The sequence below is a fragment of the Zasmidium cellare genome (genome assembly GCF_010093935.1).
Source record: "Zasmidium cellare ATCC 36951 unplaced genomic scaffold M409scaffold_14, whole genome shotgun sequence".
In the NCBI taxonomy this organism is placed as follows: Eukaryota; Fungi; Ascomycota; class Dothideomycetes; order Mycosphaerellales; family Mycosphaerellaceae; genus Zasmidium; species Zasmidium cellare.
In genome coordinates, this window is record NW_022986958.1 from 543431 (window position 1) to 559994 (window position 16564).

The window sequence follows — 16564 nt, forward strand, 5'->3', positions numbered from 1 at the left end:
AAGTGCAATGCAGCGCGAGGTTGTGGAATCTTAAAGAAGAAGGGCCAGGCAGTTTTCACTTCACTCGGTGGACATGTGAATGTTATCTTCACTTACGCTTTTGCGTCACCTTCACTTGTGTCACGCGTGTCACATGCTTGAGGTCGAAGTTGTTTCAGCTGCTGTCTACTTCACAAGAGCCTGGAGACTTGGCAGGAGTCCAGAGCAGGCCACTTACGTACCTCACTTAGACCACTGCTGCCTCTTCTCCCACTGCTTCATTGACTGGGCAATCATCCTCCTGTTCAGTAACTCCATGCACAAGTCCCGCAGAAACTCCTCACTATCCGAGACATCGTCCTCCATAAACCACGCCACGTAGCCGCTGTCCGCGTAGAGCTTCACCATCATCTTCCGCGCAGGACAATCCTGCGAAGTCCCCTCGTACAAGATCCTGATGGCATTTCTGTGAGGATACCATATGCACTTGGCGTCGTCGTTCTCCATCTTCAATAGCATGGCGCTGAGAACGGCGTTGCAGAAGTCGTCGTCGAGGACTTTCTCGCCGAAGACGTACATCTGCACGAGTAGTTCAAATTCGGCGCGCATATCGGCTTGTTCGACTTTAGTAACAGGCTCAGGCCGGTCATCCTTGGAGGCTATCTTGGAGCTGTAGAGCCACTCGAAGTAGGCACCCGCCGCAGAGGGATCATCTTCAGGGAGGTAGATCTTGCCGTCACCGCCTGGACGCCAGCGCTTGGAAATCGCAGCTTTGAAGAAGCCAGACCGCTCCGACAAAACTGTTTCGTGGACCGTGAACGTCTCTTGGGCTTCGGTGCCGACGACGATGGAGATGACGGCGTCGGTAATCCTGTAGGTGTTAGCTGGCGTTCATGAATGACAGTGTGCATATGAATCACCTTCTCCGCTTGGCTACTCTCACTTCGTCTGACATGGTGGTGATGTTTTGTGGATGTAGTTGTCTGACGGGTGTTTTCGAGGCTGATGAGCGATGAATGCGAGCAGCTTGATGAGAGTTAAACAACCTGCGAGACTTCTGGCGCACCAGCGTGAAACAGTTTCGGGCTCACTTCACTGTGAGCCTGGAACGTCATTGTGAGAGGATTTCACTTGGAGGTGAGACTTCATGTTTTCGAGTCGTTCACACGTGTCTGTTGAGCTACGACGCCACGCCACCACTTCTGCATGGGACAAATCTTCCCTTTTTCGAGCCCCGGTTTTGCAGAGTTCACTTTCACTTTTCCCATGAAATCAACGGAAGGCATCGATCGGCTCCTCTCTGCCTGTGCGCGCGTTCAAGAGTGCTGTACAGTGCGAGCTACTGTATCACGGCTGACTATCCCTGCCGCCCGTGCCTGCACCACAGTTAGTAAACGGCCTACCGCCTTCTCCTGTATAGTATCACTTACCCGACCAATATCCCTTGGGCACCTTATCCTTCTCCGTATCTTCATTATTTACCTTCTCCTCCGCTCTGTCAGCACGCTGTGCCATCTCCCTGTTGTGTTTGGCGACATCCTCGGTCTCTTCGCCCTGAGCCGGTGGATTGTCGCTTAGGATCTTAGGTTGTGCTTTCGACGTACTGTTGTTGTTGCTCTGTTGCTTGTCGCCGCCGCTGGATTGCTGTGGTTGCTGCTGTTGCTGGCCCTTGCCTTGCTGGGCAGCCTTGGGTGGTGCTGGGCCTGGGTGCTCGGCGTTACGTTGGGTCTGGTTCGCTTCTTGATCACTCTTGGTCTCGCCGGAGCCGTAGCTTTGGTGGGCAAAGCGGCGGCCAGCTACCGAGACGGCAGATGTTGTCGTCCACGAGCGAGGAGCGAACGATCGCAGGAGGGCTGGCTGGCGGATTGTGCGTAGGAGAGACATGATTGATGAGTGGTATCTGATGGTTCGTAGTTGTTGACGGGATATTCTGAGAATGGACAAGCTACCTCTTTGGGGGTACACGCAAGAGCAAGAGCAATGAATGGAAGGGGTGGCAGGCGCGACTGACGAGCGGTGACATCAATGATGTGCAATCCACGCGACTTGCCGTTAATTTTTGGTGATTGGCCATTTTGAGCCTTGATCTCACCTTTGATTCGATTTTACTTCGCGCAGGTACGTAAAATGAGCGCGTTGCGATGGCTGGTATCATGACATCGCCTTATCAAGCTGTCGAAGAAGCAATGCGGGAGGCTAAAGGGTGCTGCAGAGGAAACTCAATCCGGAGTAAGGTCCGTTGCACTGCCATTGGCTAAATGAATCTCGAAAAAGGGGTCGTCTTTTGCTCGATCGATACAGACGCATTGGACCCGCATGAAATCCGATGCTTGTAGTACAGTTTCAGCTGCTCAAACTTGACAAAGGACGCCTTGCTGGCTCTATTATGCATACGACTCATCCAGCAGCCGTGTCGACCTAGTCAGACTGAGCGTTGTAAAGACATGCTCGATGTAGCCCCTTCCATACAGGCAGTCTGTACATTTTTCCTTCCTCGCTCAACTCCAGCGCCGTGCAAATCCATCAAACACATCCAGCAGCAGACTGTACAAGCTCGTGCTACCGGCCAGTAATCCAGCTTGTCCAGCTTCTTGAAGCAGCATCTGCAACTGCTTGAGCCCGTCGATCGAGGGGACCGCCAGCGGGATTAATGAGTTCTTGCACTGCTTCTCCTTCTCTCCGATGAGATTCCACATTGTTGCTCACAGCTTGCAAAACGCTCTTGCCCTCGTCCGCCAACGACGAAGAAATTTGTCTCACCTCGTCGCTTGCCGATTGTGATCCAGAAGCCGCAGCACCAAGTCTCCCACCTTTCTGCTCTTCTTGCGAAAGTCCACCGAACATCCAACTCGTTGTTCGCTTGATTATGCCAGGCTTATTCATCTTCGCCTCTGCCGCCTCCTCCGCTACTCTTTCTCTGTTGATCAACAGCATTTGATCTTCCGATGCTCTTCCTTGGTCCAACGCTTGCTTTGCAATCGCCAGCTCCCGTGCGCTCTCCGCCTGCTTCTCTGCGAGCCATTCGTTCCGTCTTCTTCGATTATGCAGCAGCATATCAGTAATTCCAGCTGTTGCAACCGCCGCGCTCAAGACCGTAAACCCAACCAGACCCAGTGCCGTAACTCTGTGTGCCCTGTCTGCCCATTTTCGCCCTACTCGCACAGTCTTGTCGAAAGAGCTTTCGTTCCCTCGTTTTGCTAGTGCCGCGGCAGCTCTTAATCTTGCAATCTTTTGCTGTGCTGTTTCGCCTGCTGGCGCAGAGCCAAAGTCTATTTGCGTGCCAGCTGATGTTGCTCCTGGATTGCCAGTGAAGGTGGAGGCGTAAGGTCCGGTTGATGTGAAGCGCGTTGCTTCTGAGGGTGATCGCGCCATTGTGTGACGTCTCTTCAAGGAAATGTCGATAGCATCCAGTGGAGGGGTGCGATGGAATGTTGTATTCGATGCATCGAGATTGAAGGTCTCTCCTTCAAACTTTCGAGGTCGATGATGATCGCTGGATCCAGCCGAGCGGCGATTTTCCCGCGAAGAACGCCGACCTCACCTCTTGACCATCAACAAACCAACAAATGAAAATACAGTCTATCCTTATCGAACCCAACGACCAGCCACTGTGTAGCTATTTGGGGTGCACTCGGTATCACTAGTTTCCAGGAGCGAGCGGAAGTGCTCCAAGAGGGCCACGAAAATCATGGATGAAGGAGGAAACGCACCAGATCTTCAATCTATCCTTGCCACACTAGCCCAGCATGCTTCGAGTGCATCAAGTCTCGCATCGATAGATCCTCACCATGTGTTATCGCCAACGCCTCCAATACCAAGATGTGAGACCCAAGAACCAACCTCCAAAGACTCGCGCAATGCTACCCACGATCCTCGCATGAAAGCCGGTGTGAAACCGCTGGGGCAGCCAGCCCAGACTTCTTCAAAGCCCATGATAGATCCATCCACGATTACGACATGGCAAGATGCTTTGCGCTGCGTCACCAAGATTGCTGCACAAAATGCCCAGTTTGCCGCAACCATCAACAAGGTAAGCTGAGAATGCCCTCTTCTCTTCGTTCTCAAGAACGCATTGACCATTGTTTCAGATGATGAAAGAGCAGAGAGCTCACGAGATGCGCTGGTATACTGAAAGGCAGAATCTGAAGCAGACCCAGGCCAATCGATCATTATCCGCGGCTAAGGCGCAGTCAATCTTGAAGTCTCTGAACCCCAGCTTCTCTGGATCGTCTGCGTCTGCTGATCAAGCTGGGGTGGACTCGGGTGCAGAGCTCGTTGCGTTCGATCGTAAGATTTATGCTGCCCAGCAAGATATGGAGATTGCCATGTCGGTCGAATTGAAGTCTCTCGGCGTGCCGTTTTTTGGGACTGATAAGACGCTCGTCGTTCCTGATGGAACACAAACTTCTGAAGTGCAAGTCCCTGACGATCATCCTAAGTGGAGCCCGATTGTGACCGAGAGTGATTTATTGGCCCTCAGGAGGAAGATGGTACAGTATCTGGAGGATTTGTATCGGGAGTGAAGAGGCTGGCAAAAGCAATTTTTGGTCACAGTCGAGTGTTAGTGTCGTACTTGTGAAGGGATGAAGACCTATATGGAGGATGGAAGTGTCAGGGCGAGAATAAAGGAAGGACGGCAGGAGCATATGTAAAATCAATGGTGTTCAGATGAATAAGTCGCATCTCACATGCGCCTGTCGCCGTGGTAGACATCCAGGTCGTGTCGAAGGATCACACCCGCTTCGATCAGATGAGAACCTCCATAACACGAACATCAGAATCTTCCTTGAAGCAGACCGAGTCCTGCCCACAAGTCGACACCTGCCGGGCAGAACACGAAGCCGCTCACCATCGGCGTTTCAATCTCCCTGTTGCACACAACTCGAGGACACTGGACCGCAGCTGCACAGAACACCGAGCCTGAAGGCCTTCTTTGCACTCGAGCGCCAACGGAACGGCACAAACCCATGCTAAACGTGCCAGCCATTAACCTTTTCAGGAGACCAAAGCTGAGCAAACTGGTGAAGAGTGGACAGTCTGGTGAACAGCGGAACACGGACTGCTCTTGCCGCACCTAAGCGAAGCCGCAACTTCCTCATTCGGCGCGCCAAGACTTTCCAGTATTTAACTCGCTCATCTTCCACCTCGAGCCAAACTTCTCGACACCGCTTCCAACACCAGCACGAACACCGACATCCGCAGTTTACCTCGATACATTGTCACCCTCGTTGCGACTCCTCTTCACACATCACAACTGATCATCTCAACCTCATCACACCACCGCCACCATGCGTTTCATCGCAGCCGTGGCCTTTGCGGGCGCCGCCTCGAGTGCGGTCGCTGCAGCAATTTCGCAGTCGTCCTCAGGTAAACTTCACACCTCATCCAGCAACAAAGGCGCCGCCATGTCCGGACCATCTCCCATCGACTCGACCCTGGCGCCGCCTTCGGTCTCGGCCACCTTGCCCGCCACATCCACTCCACCCTCCAGCATCATCGAGGCCGACCTGGTTGGTCGACAGCGCTCTTCCTCCACGGCAGCTGTCATCACAGAGACGGAGCTTGCGCAGCCGACCGACCAGCCAACTCCGGGCGGCTTCAAGACCATTGGCTGCGGTTGCAGCTATCGGCACCCAAATGGCTACATCGAGTGTCCATACTCTGGTTCGACAGCTCCACCTGGCTTCTGCTCCTTCGAGGTAGTCACAACAACAAAGAAGCAAGGCGACGTCCACACAGCACAACCAAGCACAACTACAGCTGAAGGCTCCTCAACTCCACCGTCAGTCGCGAACCCGACCTCGGTCCTGTCCTCCATCATCGCAGAAGCAAGCTCGTGGCCTCCAGGTGTTCATCCTGGTATGGTGCCCTCAGCCACGCGCGCGGCCAAAGAGACATGCGTTACAACTCTGGACGTCGCTTTCGGTCTTGGTCAGAAGGTCGCCCTCGTCTCGAACAAAGCGGCAGCGCATGTGGCGATCCCTCAAATCTCACTGATCAACGGGACTCTCGTCGACGACACCAATCGCATTGGCTGCATTGTTGCGAATGGCCAATTCCAGTTCGACCTTCCCCCTCAAGCCGGCACCATCTACACAGCAGGCTGGTCGGCATGTGGTCCTGAGGGTCACCGAACTCTTGCACTTGGCGGAAACACGACTCTTTATGCTTGCAACAGCGGAGACTTCTCGAACCTCTACCACAAGCCGATTGGCAGCAAGTGCGCTCCAGTTGAGCTTGCCGTTGTGATGGGAACCGGACATGGCGCAACACCGGATACCGCACCAAAGCAACAGAAGCGTAATGCAACCAATACTGACATTGAACTCATAGTCCCATCGGTCTCCGCTGTTGCCGATTCTCCCTTCATCGTCGACCGTGAAGCTGAGCCAGGCTTCGAGGGTGGCTTCTTCAACGACCAGCCAGCCGATCTCAACTACCTGCTCACCACCAAGACCGTCACCCTTCCCGCTAAGACTGGTGTCGACGGCAGTCCCGAGACCACCTGGACCCTTCCTGCCACCACCCTTGTCATCACCGAATCTCCAGCCCCAACCAAGGTCTTGACCGCTCGCCAGGAAGGTGCTCTCGGTGCCATCGGATCTATCTCCTACTATGCCAGCATTCTGTCCGCCGCCAAGTCTTCGCTGTCCGCCATTGAGGCCAGCTTGGCAACCATGACGACCGCAGGAGCTGCTCCCCAGCAGACGCTTCCCGTTCCGGAATTCAGTCCAATCACTGCGGCCCCGGAGATCACCAACGCGGTGGCCATGCGACAGGAGCACGATGCCATCTGGACTATAGACCAACTGGTCAGCACCGTTCTCTCGGCCAAGTCAGCCTCGGAGTACTACGGTTGGCTCGCACAGTCTATCTCCATGAACCTTCACGAGGCTACGGCGACATTCATCAACACTGCCTGCGCTGTCTACGACGGCATCCAGAGCTGCAGAACCGAGTCGCTGTTCTTTGCCACACAGCAGGCCCGAGCTAGAGCTGCTGAAGCTACCACGACTCCCATTGCTCCCGTCGAGGCGCGTCAGGAGGGCAACCCATGCGAAGACCTGGGCTGCACTCCATACACGACCCTCACCCGCGACTTCCCATACTCTGTCTACACCTTCCCTGGCGATGGCACCACGAGAACGACCACGATCCCAGCATATACCAAGACGGAGACGTGGTATGAGTTGCCTGGAGGCAATCGCGAGAAGCGTGAGCCGACCGAGACTTCGGTTGTGACTGCCTCTGTGGTAAGCAAGAATCCGCCCCTTTCTTGATGTACAAGCTGACAATCATTCCAGCCAGTTGCCACCATCACGAAGGTCATCACCGCGAGTATGTCCAACGACACGACTTGCACCGGCAATACTACCTCCGTTGTCTCCTCTGCCAGCTCGTATGTCAATGCTACCGTGCCTACGGCCAACTACCATCTGAACACTACGCTTACTTCGCTGAGCAGCGCTGTTGTCTCGCCCGTCACTGCGAACAACTCGACGTTGGCTGGTCATTCGACCTCCACCAACACCATCACGACTTTTGTGAACGCCACTGCTTCGCAGACGTCGTCGCCAAACTCCACAGCCGCCCAGTCCACCACGGCTGAGGTTGGTGGCATCTCATCCAAGGCAGATGGCGGCAAGCAGGTCGCGCTTGCCACAGTTGGCATGGCCTTCTTCGCCGTGCTGGCCTTCTTCTTGTAATCGGTGCAAGACATCGATCTCTGATTTCAATCTGAAAGGCGATCCGGCGAGATTGCCAATGCTCTTTGTACATTAGTCTTGCAATTGAGGCGAAGGGATCGTTCGAAGATGTGCCGTGATCAGCGGTGTGTCCATTGAAGGTTTTGGTCCCAGAACTTGATGCAAGAAACACAATGCGAGATGTTTCCAAAGCGAGGTATACCAAGTGTTCGATTGGTACCTCGCTATGTTTCAGACAGCGGTCTTCAAGAACTGTTGCTTCAAGTCTTTCTCTTTCCTCTCTCCTTCACTGTCCTCCACCTCCACTACCCACAGGCGCGTACGTCCCCCTTAACTGCACGCCTTCCCTCCACTTTTCATACCAAGGCTTCACAGCCGCCCAAGCCAGCAATCCAACAGTCGCGAAGATGAACAGTAGCACAACAACCTCATCCTTCGTACTATCCCGCTGAAAACACGTCGTAAACACATCCCCTTCCTCCGCATCTTTGCATATCGGCAAGTTATAACTCAAGCAGAACTGTTTATTGCAATCGTTACAGCTCCTCGCCGCTTTCTTCTTCTCGCCGTCGTCATCCTCGTTGTTGTCGGCGGATTTGTCGGATGTTGTAGTGTTTGCGTTCGAGGTGAAGAAGGTGTTTGATTTGAGGGATTCATCGGTTGCGTCGAGGGGAATTATGGTGCTGTTGCTGAAGCAGGTGCATTTGCAGAAGGAGGTTGGTGCTGGGATGGTTGTTAGCAGGTCGTGGGTGATGCGAGGGAGCGTGAGGGATGCTTACAGGCTGCGAGGGAGAAGGAGAGGAAGGAGAGGAAGAGCAGGATATAGCGAAGCTGGAGGGAGTGGTCCGGCATGGTGTGTTATCGCATGGTCTGGTATCGTTGTTCAGTAGGTTCTCACGACGAGAGCTGGTCGGCGCCTTCACATGTCGTCGCGTGGATGCGCACGGACATCGTTCGGGAGACAGGGTTCTTGAAGCTTATTTTCCGCACCTCACCTTAAAGAGGATCTACACTACCAAGAAGATTTCCCCATCACCGCGAACATGTCTCGATGACCTTCTACCAAAGACATGGCAGCAACTGAAAGGACACGGCTGCACATCACACCTTTCAACCCGGACTTGCTGGATCGCTACATCTCACTGTCGCTAAAGCCGCAAGCGACGAACATTTCATTCCATACGGTTGAGACTTTCCCCGAGCGCGGCTTTGGATACGTCGAGCTGCCCACGATGGAGGCGCAGAAGCTCAAGAAGAAGCTAAATGGGAGTACATTGAAGGGCGCGAAAGTCAAGATCGAAGAAGCAAAGCCTGAGAAGAAGAAGCGCAAGAGCTCTGACGCTGTAGAGGAAGATGTGGATGATAAGAAAGCGCGGAAGAAGGCGAAGAAGGAAAAGCGGAAGAAAGAGCAAGGTGTGATACCTGGACATGAGCTGGAGGAGGGGAGGAGGGTGAAGAGAGGCTGGGACGAGAAGAATCCCTTGAGGACGTCGAGCAAGAAGGAAGATGGAGGCCTAGAGAGCAAAAAGATGCGTTTCAAGACTGTCGTGCCGCCGAACAAGGTTGAGAGTGTGGAGAAGGAGAAGAGCAAGGTCAAGAAGGATAAGAAAGAGAGGAAGGGCAAGAAAGAGGTTGTGGTGAAGGAGTTTGCTAAGACTACGAAGCCTCTCAGCACAGCTACTGTTGCTTCCAGGAAGGGTGCGAGATACGAGGAAGGTGTGGGCTGGGTAGATGAGGACGGTAATGTGGTCGAGGAAGAACAACCTCAGAAGAAGCGGAGACGCAGTAAAGCTGCGAAGGAAGCGCCTGAGCCTGAACCAGAAGCTGAACCCGAACCAGAATCTGAACCCGAACCTGAGCATGAGTTGGAATCTGATTCTGAAGCTGAGCCTGAAGCTGCGCGCAAACAGCAGACGATTGCAGAAGAAGAGACTGGCCCAGCCTCCGAAGATTCTGGCGCTGAGTCTGATGGCGGTCAAGCTGAGCAGCCAGAGGAGCAAAACGATTCCTCTGACTCTGACACGTCGGATGCTGCTATGAGCGAAGACGATGACGACCAAGTCGATCGTCAACTCAAACAAGCGCAGACGAATTTGGCTTGCAACGCGGCGGTGGAGAGGGAGCAGTCCAATTCTATTCCCATCGCAGACGCATTTCCCTCTGCAGAAGTCGAAGCTGCGTCCGCCGTGGACAAGGAAATCCATCCTCTGGAAGCCTTGTTCAAACGACCAGCGCCGAACGCTGAAGAGGCTGTGAAAGCTAAGAGGCCTACGCCGATCGACACATCATTCAGCTTCTTCAACAGGGGCGCGGACGATGATGAAGTCGTGATTGAGAACAACCCTCCTCAAACGCCTCACACAAAACAAGATTTGGAGTGGCGAAGTATACGATCAGCGGCACCAACCCCTGATACTGCAGCCATCGGCAAACGTTTCAGCTTTCCTTTTGCTGCTGAAGATGTTGACAACGTTGATGATGTTGATCAAGATGAGGACATAGACATGCAAGATGCTGACGAAGAAGAGGCAGTCACTGGAGCTGAAAAGGGCAAAGACGGCGAGCGCGAGGAGAGCGAATTTCGCAAGTGGTTCTACGACAACCGCGGCGACTTGAACCGATCCTGGAAGAAGCGTAGACGGGAAGAGAAGAAGATTGCTCGGCAGAGGGAGAATCGACGCCTGAGCAGGAGACTTGCTTAGGTTTTCAAAGCATGTTTGGCTCTTCGTGAGCAGGTTTCAGAGCCATTAAGGTTCTATGCCATGAGCAACAGCGACAAAAGCAGGCATTCTTCGATCAAGGTTCGATGCAAGATTTTGAAATGTGGTGGCCTCCGACAGCATCGACGGTATGCATATTGATCCCGCGGGAACTTTTGACGACTGAGAGTTGACGAGTTTGGCTTTGATCTGCTCGGAGAACCACGAAACCGAAGGGTTCATTCGACATGCCGCTCTGCCAAGACCATGTGGCTGCTTGTGTGCTTGTGATGTGTCGATCAAGTCGTGGGGGCCGACAGCGCTGCGAGAAGTTTCCTCTTTGGGTTGAGCGTATAAAGTGTATCAAGCAATGGAGACGGGAGCTCCTAGCCACGCGGACGTACCGAGTATTCGGCTTGCTATGCTGTTGACGGTCATTCTCACATCAACTCAAATATTACTCTATCAAGGGCAGTGCGAGCGTTAGTGTGCCATGTTGCGAGCACGCGGCGCCTCCAGCTTAATAACGAATGGCTGGAGGGGCGTTGCCGTATGGGACTGGGAGCCAAGTCCATACCATCGTGCACGACAATGACGTCGATGGGGTTGCAAGCGATCTGGGTCAGTTGGCCGATGCACGCCATGCTCTCTCCTTGATGAATGACTTAAAACCATACCAAGCAATCGGATCAATCAAACAGTTGACTTGGCGGATCGAGTTATACCACATCAGACATGTTCTCGCACGTCGGCGATGAAGTCACTCGCTGGTGACAATCAGCTCGCAATGACGGACTACCATTGTTTGTTGACGATCCCATGAGCATAAGTGTGTCAGTGCACTGGAAGGCAGAGTACAAGAAGGTCCCTGTTTTCCTCTGCCAGGCACGACCAACGCGACAATTGATCACCATTTAAAGTCCACCATACGCTATCCTCACACTTCCCAAAATGAAGCTATCCATCGAGATCGTCGCCCTCCTATCCTGCCTGAGCATGCCAGCCCTCGCTCAACAACCATCGGCCTGCCCAGGCATTTTCGCAGCCACCTCCGGAGCTGTGAGTGGTTGTTGCGTCGGCGCACCCACCACGACATCCGAAGATGCAAGGCTCGAGGCACGCGCTACCCGAACAAGAGCGACTTTGGCCCAGGATGCTGCTACAACAGCTGGGACAACTACGAAGAAGAAGACCAAAACAAAGACAACCAAGACTTCTCTCGGGCCTTTGACCTGTGCCACCTGGATCCCGGTCACGCAGTCGAACTACAATGGACTTTTGCAGGAGGCGAGCATGAGTTTGAACAGCACGGGGACGAATTTGCGAACGACTATCACGCCGTTGAAGACTGGCGCTGCGGCGACGTCGTCTTCTGCTGCAGATGCTACGATGGGGTCTACGCCATGGTTGGGGAATGTCAATGTCGCTGCTCTTGTTGCTGCCGTTTTGGCTTGGCTTGTTTGATGATGCGTCAAGGAAGAAGGATACACCACATGTTTGCTACTTGTGCAGGATGCGAATACGAAGGGTTTTGAATGTACGACCTGTCCCGACCAGAGCATAGTCAAATGGCACGAATGAGATTATCAGCACTTCCATCACTAAGCAAAGATTGGCATCCTTCATCCCATGCCGCGATCCTCAGCGCGAAACGAGAGAAATAACGCCATCTAGCCCTACAACCGGCGTCGAGCCTGCTCCCTTACACGTGAACCGCATGCGTGAACGAGGCTGAAATCCAGAGCTGAAGTGGCTCAATCGTACACCCCAAACTCAATCCCCATAGGCAAGCGGTACCTGATCAAGAGCTCGTGCATGTCGATCATTCAGCTCCCGCTCCACGCCACATCTCGTTGGCGCGCAGGACCCGAAGATCATTGCAAGCAAAAGTCTATGGCGACGTCTCCCAATGGCTACGAGTGACTCCTTGGCTTTGAGTCTCGGTATCATACCGACTATACCGCTCCGCCACTTGGGGGAATAATTGAGGAGCTGAACTTTTTTGAAGGGTTGAGCGGGTGGCTATGAGAGGTGTGTATTTTGTTTGGGTTCGAGCTGGAGGGTTTGGTTCGTTTTCGTTTGGGATTGATGAGAGGTTGAGGAGAGTGGTGTTGATCGGATGCTGCCTGGGGATGATTGGGATGGCCGGTGAGGCCGACTGATGCGGTGGTGTAGCCTGTGCATTCTTTACGCGGTGTTTCCGGTAGCTGGCTTCGCAGCACCTGGGTGGTGTTGATCGATTTGGGGCTGGTTGATATATATCTCGTTGAGAAGAGCATACTGGAAGTTTTTTGATCCAAGGTTGTTGCGAACAACGATGCCACGACGGGACAAATGCGACATCTGTCGGCTCCGGAAGGTGAAGGTGAGAAGTTGACGCCACTCTATCGTTGCAACATTCCAAGAATCTGACAAGGCTGCAGTGCGACGCTGCACGTCCTGCTTGCCAGACGTGTATCAGAGGAGGTCGGCCGTGCAGCTACAGTCCGTCGAGCGAATCTCCTGAACAGGATGATGCGAGTTTATCTGGTATGCTCGTCGAAAGTCTCTTGAAAATAGAACTGATAGTTACCACAGGCTTGCAACTCACATCAACGCGCCGCGCCTCGTCAGGAGAAGGAGCCTTCCACGTCCTCACGCTCCGCAGAACTGTTCTCCCATGCCGCGCCCTCACGATCGCCCACCCTCCATCTCCATCCCGCTCTCTAGTCAGCAAAGCAGACTGTCTCGCCTCCCGATGGACATACATGCTGGAATTCGAGAATCACGACGAAAGTGCCATGGCGGGCTTCACCGAAACTTTTCACACAATGCCGGCTTGGATAGGGAAAGACGTCGTACTCGACGCAGCGGCGAAGTATACCGTCGACTGTCATCGGGCGTTCATGAAGCAGGATGAGAATGCTCTCAACTTGGCCAAGAAGTCTGGTGCTGAGGCTATGAGGGCGTTGAGGTTTGCGTTAGCGCAGTCGTCGACAGATGCGACTGATGAGATGCTGGTTTCGATGTATGCTATGACGATGTCTGAGGTAGGCATATCCCCCATGCATGGAAATGGCGCCTTGACTGACGAGTGACAGTATATGGGAGGCATTGACAGCTACAACTACAAACTTCACGAATTGGCTCTGTGTCAGATCCTCAAGCAGCGTTGGACGTCTGGTCGATGGGGTCTGCTTGAGCAACGGTTGTCACGATCCATCCATTCAGAATAGGTGAGTATCCAGACGACGAAATGCCCAGTAGAAGTGACCTGACTCTGACCAGGCCCTCGAATCCGCCATCTCAGGCACAATCTCCTCCCTCGACGACCCCCCTACGACTCGCAGCAGCCCGCGCCATATCCACATCCGACACCCACACAAACGCCCTGTTCGACTCCATCATGGACCAAACGATCCAGCTTCCACGGCTCTCAGCCCTCCACCGCCAACTCCGCCTACAAGAAACCCCTGACCACGACCTCCTAACCCAAACCATCGACCTCGCCCGCAGCCTCTGGGCCTTCGCCCAAGCACCGCAGATCGAAGACCTCATCTCCTCGCACTCTTTCACCTCACCACCATCACCATCATCAGAAGGCGAAGCAGACACCACAAACTGCCCCCTCCCACCCCTCACCTTCACCTCCATAAGAATCTACATCCTCTCGAACCGGCACCACATGAACCTCATAATCCTCTGCCTAAACCTCCTAAAACTCCACCCCCTAATCCCATCCCTCCACACCCACTTTCCCGCCCACCGCGTCCGCACCACCCTCATAACCTCCGCAAACTTCATAACGCAGTGCATCCCCTACGCCCTGCGCTCCAGCACGGGCCCAGGACCGCCCTGGAACGCCCTGAGGATCTTCGCGCCGCTGACGCTGGCGTATGGGGCGTGGGTGTTTCTTGAAGGGGAGGGGGAGGACGGTGGGGAGGCGCGCAGGATGAGGGAGTATACCGGGTGGGGGTTCAGGGAGATGGCGGGGAGTTGGAGGTGGAATGTGACGTTGGAGACGCTGTTGGGGTATTGTGAGGCGTGGACGGGTGGGGAGACGATGGAGTGGATGAGTAGGAAGAGGGGGTGATGGGTTAGGTTAGGGGTGGGAGTTTGGGGAATTGAGCATTGTTGGTGGTTTCTGGAATTGATAGTCGATGCTTTGGAGCGTTATGTACAGATCTTTCTTACTTCCTCGCGAGGAGAGATATCCATCTTTTCCACCCAAAATCCCACCTCTTTGCGCCCGGAAAGAACAAATGTCTTCACCTCTCAAGTCATGACATACTTCGGCCCCTCCCCACCCTGCGGCGTCTGCCAATTGATATCCTGATCCGGCACCTTGATATCGCAAGTCTTGCAGTGCACACAGTTCTGCGAGTTGATTTGAAACCTCACGCCGAGATCCTTGCTCTCATCCTCCACGTACTCGTACACTCCCGCGGGACAGAAACGGTTCTCGACGCCTTTGTACTTGGGGTACTCCATCTCGGCGTGCTTGTCCCAGTCGGCGACTTGCAAGTGGCAGGGCTGGTCCTCTTCGTGGTTGGTGCCCGTTCGTGAGACGGAGGTGAGGATTTCGAAGGAGATCTTGCCGTCGGGTTTGGGGTATTCGATTTTCTGGCACTGGTCGGCGGTCTTCGTCGCTGCGTGATCGCCGCCATGGTGTTTGAGGGTCCAAGGGGCCATGCCGCGGAGGATGTAGGCTTCGAGGCCGGAGTAGAGGACACCACCGTATAGACCGAGGGGAGTGGAGAAGCTGGGCCGCATGTTGCGGACTTGTTTGAGTTCGGTCCAGATGCTGCTTTTGCGGAGCTTGTCTTCGTAGTCGAACAGGAAGACGGCGCCTTCGGTGTCTTTGCTGCCGTCTAGGCATTCGTAGGCTGCTTCAGCTGCGAGCATGCCAGAGCGCATTGCGGTGTGCGTGCCTTTGATCTTTGGAACATTCAGGAAGCCGGCCGTGTCGCCGATTAGAGCGCCGCCGGGGAAGGCACATTTGGGTATGCTTTGGAAGCCGCCTTCGTTTAGTGTTCGCGCTGCGTATGATATGCATTTGCCGCCTTCGAGGTAGTTCTTGTAGAATGGATGGTGCTTCATCTTTTGGAACTCGCCGTACGGTGCCAGCCATGGGTTGGGGTAGTCGAGACCTACTACCAGACCAATGGAGACCATGTTCTCGCCAAAGTGGTACATCCAGCCGCCACCGTAGGTATTCGTGGGCAGTGGGTAACCCATTGAGTGTGCAACAAGACCCTTCTCAAACTTGGCAGGATCAATCTCCCAGACTTCTTTGATGCCCAGACCGTATGTTTGTGGTTGGCTGTCTCGCCGCAGGTCGTATTTCTTGATGATCTGCTTTGTCAAGCTGCCGTGACAGCCCTCTGCGAGAAGTGTACATCGAGCATGGAATTCCATTCCGCGCTCAAACGAATCTTTAGGCTTGCCATCTCTGCCAATGCCCAGATCGTTTGTTGCCACACCACGGACTGCTCCTTCCTTGGTATATAGCACTTCAGACGCGGCAAATCCCGGGTATATCTCAACGCCCACTTCCTCTGCTCTTTCGCCTAGCCACTTGGAGAGCTCATTCAAGCTTATAATAACGTTTCCATGGTTGTTCATCTGGGGAGGCTTCGGCATGGGTATCGAGCTCGTCTTTGTGAGGAACCGCATGCGATCTGTCGTTGCAGGCGTGAAGTCTTCGAATCGATTTGGGTTATCTTCTGCCCTCCAATCCGGTAGCAATTCGTCCAGTGCACTGGGTTCCAACACATTGCCCGAGACGATGTGATCCCCTATCTCACCAGCCTTCTCCAGTAGCAGCACTCGAAAGTCCTCGTTTCCAGCATCGTTTGCAAGCTGCTTTAGTTTGATAGCAGCACTCAATCCCGCTGGGCCGCCACCCACGATACATACATCCACCTCATCCGCTTCTCGCTCGGCTTTGAGGGGATTGAGGTAGTCATCGTCTTCTACGCTGGCAAATCTTCTCCGTGTGGTGTTCGATATGGGGCGCCTCTGTCCTGCGGTGATGGCAGCCGGTCGGTAGCCTCGCACGAGACACCTCGACGCAATGCTCGTTGCCGCTGCAGGCCGGACAGCGCATCTCGACAGCTCGGGCAGTTGCACAAGCCGCCGCCTAGCGGCAGACGAGAGGATGCTGGTAGGGACGGCCATTGCAGGCGGTGATGCAGGCCA

General features: G+C 54.1%; 9 protein-coding genes across 9 annotated transcripts; 4 read left to right on the forward strand and 5 right to left on the reverse strand.

Annotated features, from left to right (window-relative positions):
- Window positions 1-222: 222 nt before the first annotated feature.
- M409DRAFT_22000 (uncharacterized protein) lies at window positions 223-934 on the reverse strand (the record flags this gene model as incomplete). Its single annotated transcript, XM_033806136.1, has 2 exons — window positions 223-850; window positions 900-934. 2 exons carry the CDS (start codon window positions 932-934, stop codon window positions 223-225), a joined length of 663 nt encoding a protein of 220 aa, XP_033668742.1.
- Window positions 935-1326: 392 nt separating this feature from the next.
- Window positions 1327-1863, reverse strand: M409DRAFT_22001 (uncharacterized protein; the record flags this gene model as incomplete). The annotated part of the gene is made up of 2 exons (XM_033806137.1): window positions 1327-1355; window positions 1410-1863. The coding sequence occupies 2 exons, from the start codon at window positions 1861-1863 to the stop codon at window positions 1327-1329; spliced, it is 483 nt and encodes a 160-aa protein (XP_033668743.1).
- A 675-nt stretch (window positions 1864-2538) lies between these two features.
- On the reverse strand, window positions 2539-3351 carry M409DRAFT_22002 (uncharacterized protein; the record flags this gene model as incomplete). Its single annotated transcript, XM_033806138.1, has 1 exon — window positions 2539-3351. The coding sequence occupies one exon, from the start codon at window positions 3349-3351 to the stop codon at window positions 2539-2541; it is 813 nt and encodes a 270-aa protein (XP_033668744.1).
- A 316-nt stretch (window positions 3352-3667) lies between these two features.
- Window positions 3668-4502, forward strand: M409DRAFT_53812 (uncharacterized protein; the record flags this gene model as incomplete). The annotated part of the gene is made up of 2 exons (XM_033812476.1): window positions 3668-4009; window positions 4068-4502. 2 exons carry the CDS (start codon window positions 3668-3670, stop codon window positions 4500-4502), a joined length of 777 nt encoding a protein of 258 aa, XP_033668745.1.
- Window positions 4503-7971: 3469 nt separating this feature from the next.
- M409DRAFT_22005 (uncharacterized protein) lies at window positions 7972-8537 on the reverse strand (the record flags this gene model as incomplete). The annotated part of the gene is made up of 2 exons (XM_033806139.1): window positions 7972-8408; window positions 8465-8537. The coding sequence occupies 2 exons, from the start codon at window positions 8535-8537 to the stop codon at window positions 7972-7974; spliced, it is 510 nt and encodes a 169-aa protein (XP_033668746.1).
- A 218-nt stretch (window positions 8538-8755) lies between these two features.
- Window positions 8756-10387, forward strand: M409DRAFT_53814 (uncharacterized protein; the record flags this gene model as incomplete). Its single annotated transcript, XM_033812477.1, has 1 exon — window positions 8756-10387. The coding sequence occupies one exon, from the start codon at window positions 8756-8758 to the stop codon at window positions 10385-10387; it is 1632 nt and encodes a 543-aa protein (XP_033668747.1).
- Window positions 10388-11335: 948 nt separating this feature from the next.
- On the forward strand, window positions 11336-11848 carry M409DRAFT_22007 (uncharacterized protein; the record flags this gene model as incomplete). Its single annotated transcript, XM_033806140.1, has 1 exon — window positions 11336-11848. One exon carries the CDS (start codon window positions 11336-11338, stop codon window positions 11846-11848), a length of 513 nt encoding a protein of 170 aa, XP_033668748.1.
- An 853-nt stretch (window positions 11849-12701) lies between these two features.
- M409DRAFT_53816 (uncharacterized protein) lies at window positions 12702-13599 on the forward strand (the record flags this gene model as incomplete). The annotated part of the gene is made up of 4 exons (XM_033812478.1): window positions 12702-12749; window positions 12808-12913; window positions 12962-13413; window positions 13465-13599. 4 exons carry the CDS (start codon window positions 12702-12704, stop codon window positions 13597-13599), a joined length of 741 nt encoding a protein of 246 aa, XP_033668749.1.
- A 1039-nt stretch (window positions 13600-14638) lies between these two features.
- M409DRAFT_65930 (uncharacterized protein) lies at window positions 14639-16543 on the reverse strand (the record flags this gene model as incomplete). The annotated part of the gene is made up of 1 exon (XM_033816721.1): window positions 14639-16543. The coding sequence occupies one exon, from the start codon at window positions 16541-16543 to the stop codon at window positions 14639-14641; it is 1905 nt and encodes a 634-aa protein (XP_033668750.1).
- Window positions 16544-16564: the final 21 nt, after the last annotated feature.